Source organism: Alligator sinensis, unplaced genomic scaffold (assembly GCF_000455745.1).
Source record: "Alligator sinensis unplaced genomic scaffold, ASM45574v1 scaffold123_1, whole genome shotgun sequence".
NCBI classification, from domain to species: Eukaryota; Metazoa; Chordata; order Crocodylia; family Alligatoridae; genus Alligator; species Alligator sinensis.
Genome location: NW_005841985.1, coordinates 187,969 through 197,316, shown reverse-complemented (window position 1 = coordinate 197,316; position 9,348 = coordinate 187,969). Strand labels below are relative to the sequence as shown.

The following is a 9,348-nucleotide window of genomic DNA, read 5'->3' as shown; positions in this document are numbered from 1 at the left end:
TGGGCTGGCCAAGTTCGCCGGCGACACCAAACTTTAGGGTAAAGTGTCCACACCTGAGGACAGGAAGGCAATTCAAGCTGACCTTGATGGGCTCAGGAAATGGGTGAATGAGAACCTCATGGTGTTTAACACTGAAAAATGCAAGGTTCTCCACCTTGGGAAGAAAAACCTGCAGCACGCTTATAGGCTCAGCAGTGTTACGCTGGCTAGCACTATGGACGAAAGGGACTTGGGGGTCATGACTGACCACAAGATGAACATGAGCCTTCAATGTGATGCTACAGCTAGTAAAGCGAGCAAAACGCTGGTTTGTATCCACAGATGCTTCTCAAGCAAATCCCAGGACATCATTCTCCCGTTGTACTCGGCCTTGGTGAGGCCAAAGCTGGAGTACTGCATCCAGTTTTGGGCTCCACAATTCAAAAAGGATGTGGAGAAGCTTGAGAGAGTTCAGAGGAGAGCCACGCGCATAATCAGAGGTCAGGAAAACAGACCTTATAATGAGAAGCTGAGAGCTATGGGACTCTCCAGCCTGGAAAAGCGCAGGCTTAGGGTTGACCTGGTGGCCGCCTATAAGTTTATCAGGGATGCCCACAAGGATCTGGGGGAACGTCTGTTCACCAGAGTGCCCCAAGGGATGACAAGGTCAAATGGTCACAAACTCCTTCGGGACCATTTCAGGCTGGACATAAAGAACTTCTTTACAGTTCGAGCCCCCAAGGTCTGGAATAGACTGCCACCGGAGGTGGTTCAAGCACCTACTTTGAACACCTTCAAGAGAAATTTGGATGTTTATCTTTCTGGGATCCTATGACCCCACCTGTCTTCCTGCCACTGGGGCAGGGGGATGGACTCGATCTTCTGAGATCCTTTCCAGCCCTAAAGTCTATGAAATCTATGAGTCCAGGGAGGGTGCAAGACTCAGAAAGGGGCCAGGCATGGCTACGGCCACCTGAGCTCCACTGGGGAGGGAAGCCCCAGAGCCCTAGTGAGGGGGTGGCCCCAGGGAGGGGGTGGAGATGTGGAGCCTCAGTGAAGGGGGGAAATCCAGAGGGCTGTGAGTCCAGTATGTGTGTGGGTGAGGGTATAGATTTTCCCCGGAAAGGGCCAGGGCAAGCTTAGACCCGGTCAGGTAATTGGCTGGCCACTACCCAGGTGAGGGTCATGGGAGAGGCCCAAAAGACAGTATGTCTGTCACCCAAGGTATGAGCAAGCTAAAGCCTATGGCCTAAGGGGCCCACTCCAAGATGGAGCAAGGCAGTACAAGTTGTCGAAGCATGAAAGAGACCCTGTGAGAGGGGTTGGAGTGTGAGAGGTCCTAGTGAGAGGAGGGCAGTAGGAATGTGTGTCTGAGGCCTGACAATGAGGGCTAAGCTTGGTCTGGCTGTAGGCCGGGAGCATTGTGTCATCTGGATGCCATCTGCAAGGCTTGGGCTGCAGTGTAGGGGAAGAATGGAGATGCAGATAGTGCCCCCTGGCATTGGGGCAAGAATGGGCAGCCTCCCACCTTAATTAACACCTTAATTAAGTAACAACAAGGCATGGCAGACGAGACAGGTGGGCGGCGTGCTCAGAGGCAGGTGGGGAAACTAGCACTGTGGCTGGGCAGGGAGTTTTTCCCCTGCCACAGTGTGTAAATATAATACATGAGATAAACGCAACAATTTTTCCAATAGGAACTATATAGTGTTCAAAATATTCTAGCATGGTGTTTTTGAGTTCTTTGCAACAGAAGAATTGCTCTATTATTTTTCTGTGGACAAAAAATGGGCAAAAACTAAGAGCTGGAACTTTCCAAGAGATGTCTTGAGTCTACAAAGTTTCAGAACCACTGCACTAGGCAATGAACTTAGTGCACTAGACTATGATCTCGGCTAGCTGGTGATTGCAGATTCTCTCTACCTCCTGCCCCATCTTGAAATACCTTCTCAATAAAAGTGTCATCTGAATTGCTACACTTCCACAAAACTTGTGATGCTTCATAAGTTCTTCTAATTAATTATATATTTGAAGGCAGAATTTGTACAAATGCATTTAGTCTTTTCTATTACTCAATATATAGGTGGATATCTATGAGTATAATAATAAAGACAAATGCTTGGGAATGAGCTGTATAATCTGTTAATTTCTGACATCAGTAACTTTGGTTCTTTTACATCATCCTTTAGAAATCTGCATTTACAATTCATATGCTGATGATCAATTTCGCAATCTCAATTTCCAGTTTTAACATATAAAATAAAACAAGGAACAAAAAGTCACAGTGACAAGACAAGGAACTATATTGCATAAAACCAGTAGACCAATGAATATAAAGAAATGTATAAACATGTCTTTGAGACAATACAAGGTCAAGAGGTAGTAGTCTTCCATTGGTTGGAGAAAAAACTAAGACCTAGATGGGTGGCAAATCAGAATGTTATCTCTGCTTACTTATTGCATGTGAGGCCCTGATAAAGTCTCTTTGCTTTTTGTGTGTGTCCAGCTTTAAAATGCAAATAATATTTACCTAGATTGTGGTAAATATTTTTAATTATGTTGAATAGTTAAAATGGTATATTCATCCCAAGTATTGCTACCATAGATTAGGGGTGCTCAATCCCTGGCTCATGCTTAAATCCATGAAGCCATGTTATCCAGCCCATAGGGCTCCTCACAGTTGTGAAATGTGGTGGCAGAGGAACAGTGGCAGCTAACTGCCACTCCCCTGTTGTCAAATGTCTGGACTCAGCCCTGCGATCTGTAGGGCTCCCCCTGAGTGAGGCCATTTGGGACAGGGCAGAGCAGGGCAGAATTGAGTGGGCAGGCGGGGTGACAAAGAGCAGCACAGGTCCAAGCAGGACTGGGCAGAGCTGGCGCAGGGCCAAATCCTGAAAGGAAGGTCCTGATCACATCGGCAGTGGCTCCGAACCATTTATCTGATCCTCAGAGCCAAAAGATTGAGCACCACTGCCATTGATAATACACATACATTTAGTTTTAACTCCATATGAGAGAATGACATTTTATACTAATTAGGTATTTACTAGATATTAACCTAAGCATATTTTGCTTCTGAAGAATAAATAACTTTTCTTACAAACCACATGCAAGTGGAAGTGTCATTCCAATTACTAAATGCAGGTAATATTATCAAGAAAAAAAGACAATGGTCCCTTGGTCTTAACAGTATATAAGTATACTGAGCAACCACACACCATAAACTGTATGAATCATAAAATCTTAGAGAAATAGGGCTGGAAAGGACCTCCAGAGGTTACCTCATCAAGCCCCCTGCCTGTTGCAAGGTTATGCCTTTCCAAACCAACCAAAAAAATCCATAATTGAAACTCTTAGTAAAACTACCATCAACCTTGACATAACACCCTAATCTGCCACAGGCAAAGCAGGAGAACCATGGCATCCAACATCCTGTTTCTATAAAAAGATATCAATACACACTGAAAAGAAACCAGGTCCATATTTTCTAAGTCAATGACTTTACAATATCTCAACCATGCTAATACACTGAAAACTAACATACTTTTATATCATAACCTACTTTCAATTCATAGTGCAAACTGCCTTGGAAGGCTTGTTTTATTAGAAAAACAAGCACATTTACTTATTAACTTAATCCTATTTCTGAAATAGCACACTAGAACATGGGTGCAAGCCCATTTTAGACACACAGGCCCCTGCCAAACGTTACCTTTTTGGCTACATTTTAGAGTGGGGGATGTGAGGATAAGGCCCCCCACTGGCTCCATTCCAGCAACTCCACCTTAGGCAGTACCCAGGGACATCATTGTGCACCGTTATGTTACTAACTGTGATACTGTTCTACCAACACATACTTTTCCTGAATAAGAAGCATTGTATCCTGCTGATATTTCCATGTTTAATTAGCTCTAGATTTCTTTGATAACGTTGCTAAGAAAGAAATATTTCACTTACAATGTGAGCACTTTTTCCAGTGGATTGAATTTACTGATTTTTTTGTTTTGTTTTGATTTTTTTCATCATACAAAAAACTACAAGATATCAGAATATAACTGCTGGTAATCAAGAGGTGACAGTTATAGTACAGCTATGCTGAGCACCGAGACATGTCTTTTACTTACTGTTTTCGTACAAGAGTATATGTCGTATTCAGATGCGTTTCTCTTCCTGAAATCCAGCTGCAAGTAATGTTTATATCATAATAGTAAATGCAGGAAATATTTTTTGGTTTCTCAGGTGAAACTACAAGATAAAAAAAAAAAAATTCCAGAACAGATATGGTTGAATAGTATATTGAAATAGTACAAGTCTTACCAGTCAAATGTCAGTAAATCAATAAATGGCAAATGTCAGTAAATTTATAATATGCAGAGCCTTACAGTGACTCGTTACTGCCCTCACATCTCATCATCTACACAACAACTGTAAACCACAAACTCAAATTTTCTTCCGATGTAAGAAATATTTTAATCTTATTTCTCAAAAATATCATTAACCAGGCTTAAAGGTATTTTCCATTAACTCATTAGCAACCTTATGCTAGGGTCAATAAATGCATTCACTTTCACCTTCTATGTTTATTTCACCCCAGAAATTAAATGACTGTAGTTGGAAGTTAAAGCAGCTCCACAGAAGTCACAGAGGGTGCATCTACACAAGATGCTAACTGTGCAATAACCTAATTCTACTGCACATAGCATACAGGGCAAAAACTATGCTAATATGCTACTGCACACTGGTATTGGGCTACTGTGCGATTAGCATAATTAAAAAGCCATGCACTGGTGCTATTCTGCAGTAGCTCCAGTTACTGTGCATTGATTTAGTATTTGGTTATACAAGTACTAAACTTAATGTGCAGTAACTATGCCACATTAATGAATGTGTAGACATGCCCAGAGAATACAAACCTCTAGAAAAGCACTAGTTACTCTACAGTGTATCTGACCCTACATCTGGAATTGTCACTGATGTAGGAAACCTTGAAGGAGTTTTCAGAGTATGCACAGACTTCCTAACATCACTTCTCAGCATCTTCTACTGAAGCAATCAGATTCAGAGTTTACTTCATCTCGGAGGTACAATATCTCTAAAAATCTCTAACCTCTCTAAAAAGGGTGGGCCAGATCTGGCCTGTGGACCAGAGGTTAAGCACCCCTGCTATTGAAAGTTACAATATGGTAGACTAGACATGATACATAACCATCTAAGGGCCAAGAACCAAGATCCACTTAAATCCATGGAAAAACTCCATTCTGCTCAATGAGGTTTTCAATCAAGACCTGAGAAATCCGTGAACTAGTCTAGGTATAGCAAGTCATATGATTCTACTTACAGCCAGATTTAACATTGATGTGAATCTGAAGTTGTTCATCACCCAAATGAAGCATCTTAGTGAAGCATCTCACATGTGCACTTTCATAAGTGAAGTTATGGATGGTTACACCAGATGTACTCTCATTAATAATGGTATAGTATTCCTGTGGAATCAAATCATGATTCAACTTCCAGATGATGTGACTTGCATTTCCGCGAGGAATGAGATGTTTTCCCAGAGTGCAAAAGAGTTTTAAAGTTGACCCTCTTTCGATTTCAGGTGACAGAGGAAAAATTTTAGCCTCTCTCACAGAATTTCCATCTGAAAATAAATCACATAAAAATATAATTTTTAAAAATTGTTCCATCCTAAGTGCAGAACTTTGCATTCATCTTTATTGAATCTCATGAGGTTCAATAAAGACAAGTGCAAAGTCCTGCACTTAGGACAGAACAATCCCATACACCAGTACAGGCTGGGGGCTGAGTGGCTGGGCAGCAGCTCCGCAGAAAAGGAACTAGTGGTTACAATGGACAACAAGCTGAATATAGGCCAACAAGTGTGTCCTAGTTGCCAAAAAGGCTAACACAAACTGGGTACACTAGTAGAAGCGTTGCCAGAAGATTTAGGAAAGTGATTATTCCCCCCTATTCAGCAGTGGTGAAGCCACATCTGGAGTAGTGTCCTGTTTGGGGGGCCCCACAACAGAAAAGATGTAGATAAATTGGAAAGAGTCCATTGGAGGGCAACAAAACTGGTTAGGGGGCTGGGGCATACGACTTCTGAGGAGAGGCTGAGGGAAGTGGGCTTTAGTCTGGAGAAGAGAAGACTGAGGTAGGGATTCATATCAGCCTTCAACTACCTGAAGTGGGGTTCAAAAGAGAATGGAGCTGGACTGTTCTCAGTGGTGGCAGATGACAGAACAGGGGGCAATGGTCTCAAGGGAAGCAAGGGAAATGTAGGTTAGATATTGGGAAGAACTTTTTTCACTAGGAGGGTAGTAAAACAATGGAACAAGTTATCCAGTGAGGTTGTGGACTCTCCATCCTTGGAGGTTTTTAAGACCCAGCTAGACAAAGTCTTGGCTGGGATGATGTAGTTGGAGATGGTCCTGCCTTGAGCAGGGGGTTGAACTAGATGACCTCTTGAGATCCCTTGCAACCCTAATTTTATATGATTTTTATGAAAAATATAACCCATAAAAGAAGTCAAGACAGCCTATTTTTAGGCATCTACTTAAATCATGCCAAGGCAAGGGAAAAATTTTGGGCCACTTGCAGCACCTGGCATCATTTTTGCTGTCTTTTCACAGCACCCCCTGATGATTGGCCCCTGGTAGCCCCGTCCCTTGTTGCTGATTGGCCAAGCAGGCTGTCTTTCATGGGGCCCCACCCCTTACCACTGATTGGCAGAAGACTGCCCTTCATGTGGCCCTTCTCTCTGCTGCTGATTGGAAGAGAGGGGCAGAGCCATTCAAAAGGCAGCCCTTGCAACCAAGCAGTGGCAAGAGGAAGAGGGGTCGGCCTCCATCTTGGCTGCACCTCTTTGTGCCACCCCGTCTCTCTCAGTGGGCTGCAAGGCTGGGCCATAGTGACCACTGGCTCCCACTGAGAAGCCAGCATTTCATTTTTGGTACTTTTTTTTCCTGTTGACTCCTTGGAAAATCATAGAACTGTCACTTTTTGCGTGTTCATGGAAACAGCCATTTTGCACCCTGGCCCATCTGTCCTACACCTACCACCAGGGGTTCCAGATGGAGCAAGCCAGTGGGATCTCCCTGGAGGCCAGCCTAGAACCAAGGCAGTCAGGGCATGCTTGGCCAGATGAATAGGATGGGCCCACAGGCAGGTAGGGAGCTGCATTTGGCAGTAGGACAGGTGGGCAGGGCTGGGATTGGGGCCGGGATGGCGGGGTGGGTCTCTGGGGCAGTGACAGTATAGGGCCAGAGCCCAGGGCAGAGCCATGATCTGCTACCCACACATCCCTGTGATGGGCACTGGTTCCATGGGAAGGAGCACATGAGGACTGGACCACAGCCCTGCCCCAGGCCCCGTGCGGTCCTGGCCCTACAATCCTGAACCCCACTCTGGTCCTGGCCCTGCCAGCCTGTACCAGTTCCAGACAACATTCTCCACCCACCTGCAGCCCCATTCTGTCCACCAGGCTGAGCACACCCTGCCCATACAGGTCCCAGATGAGTCTCCACAGAGACCCTGGGATCACTGGGCAGTAAAAGTACAGGGCCAGGTTAATACAATTTCTTGCCAGCACAGCTCTGATTTGCCACTAGAGGGCTGGTGAGTAGGTGCATGGATAGAAGCCAGGACACCTGGGCTCTATCTCTGCAATGGGTGGGGGTGAGGGGAGAAGTGTCTCCTGGGAGCAGTGAAAACTGAGATGCTGGAAGAATAAAAAATGCCCATTTTATCTCTCTGGAGCAGACTGAAGATACGCTAACATGAGCTAGGTAGCATGACCCAGAATTAACCTTCACCTGAAGCAGCATAACTTTGAGATACTCAGAGGGCACTCAGCACAAGTTACTAAGCTTTAGCATGTGGACACTCACGTTTTAAGTGCCCTTAGTATGGTCTAAGAGTAATGAGTAACTTCTACCTGTAGGCAACTTACAGAAGTGAAGATGACTGCATTTTCCTATTTATGAGGAGCCAGAAGTCAGTAACAATGAATTATGGGTTATTTTTTCCTGCATCAAAGTATGATGATTAGTGTTCCCAATACACTGAACAGGATAATTTCAACAACAACAAAGCCTTCTTAACAGCTTGTGTGTGTAGGCAGTCTGATTCCATTTTCTTCCACATATTGCAATGGCAGATCTTCCATGCTTTTTTGTTTTTTTTCCCTATTGTCACACATTCATCCAAAAATGTGATACTATGTAGACTGGTTTCCCTACTTTCTGCTTTTGTTACAAAGGTATATAAATCAAGGATTCTTGATACTCATTGGACAGGTGTAAGTATTATCAGTTTATTCTGTACTCTTGTGACATAGAGTTTGAGATTTAGCTAACATTTGGGCTAGGAACAGAAGTTACACAAACCAGTTTAAGTGATCAGAAACCAATTTAAACCTTTACCAGAACAGAAGTTCAGTGTACTTAAACCACTTTCAAAATGGCTGAAACTGGTTTAAGATAAACCTGGTTGGATGCAGTATCAGACTTAACTGATTTAGGTTAAACCAGTTTATGGAACTTCTGTCCCAGATCCCCTCCTGGTTCAAGTTAACTCACAGTCCCCCAGCATCCCATGATGCTTTGCAGCCTTGGACTGTGCTGTCTGCTCCAATGAGAAGGGTCTTCCCCACTCCTCTGCTCCCTAGTCAGAGCACTATCACTCCAGGTGGCTGAGGAAAGGGTGAGGGGGGAAAAAAACACCCCTCTGGCCCAGCACCAGATGCCCAGATGGGTGCTGCTGGTTGGAGTGGAGGTGGGGAGAGGAGGGAACCAGATCCCCAGCTGGATGTTGCCAGCCTGGGGAAAGGAGGGGGAGTCTGCAGCAAGGACTTGACTCTGCCCTCTAGAGCTGGGAGCCAGGAGCCATGCCTCCTTCTCAGCCTCTGGGCTGGCTGGGAGATGGGGAAAAGCCCGCACCTGGGATTGGTTCCGCCCCCAGATGTGGGTGCTAGGGGCCATGGCCCCTTCTCAGCCTCTGGGCTGGCTGGGAAGAGAGGGAAGCCTATACTGGGCCTTGGATCTGTCCTCCAGAGATGGGAGCAGGGCTGGAGTCCCCTGTTATGTCCCCTTCTTAGCCTCTGGGCTGGGTAAGGGAAGAGTGGAGGCAGAAGCCTGCAGCAAGGCTTGGCTCTGCCCTCCAGAGCTGAGCTCTGTGCCCCACTCTCAGCTTGCCCAGAAGCTGAGAAGGAGGCATGGCTCCCAACTCCAGGGGCAGAGCTAAGCCCCAGTGCAGGGTTCTCCCCACCTCCCAACCAACCCAGAGGCTGAAAAGAAGGCGTGGCTCCTAAATCCCAGCTCTGAGAGGCAAAGGCTCCCAGCTCTGGGAGGGCAGAGCCAAGCCCCCCCC

General features: G+C 45.3%; 1 protein-coding gene across 4 annotated transcripts in view; it reads right to left on the bottom strand.

Moving 5' to 3' along the window:
- The window catches only part of IL31RA (interleukin 31 receptor A), a 76,111-nt gene that overhangs the window by 65,113 nt on the left and 1,650 nt on the right, over positions 1 to 9,348 (bottom strand). For 3 of the 4 annotated variants that reach the window (XM_025201168.1, XM_025201169.1, XM_025201170.1), the window contains exons 2-3: positions 5,318 to 5,620; positions 4,104 to 4,224 (exon numbers count right to left, since the gene is read on the bottom strand). In XM_025201168.1, the coding sequence (XP_025056953.1) occupies positions 4,104 to 4,224; positions 5,318 to 5,620 (424 nt within the window). The remainder of the gene's footprint in view (positions 1 to 4,103; positions 4,225 to 5,317; positions 5,621 to 9,348) is intronic. The other variant, XM_025201171.1, reaches the window with a different exon arrangement.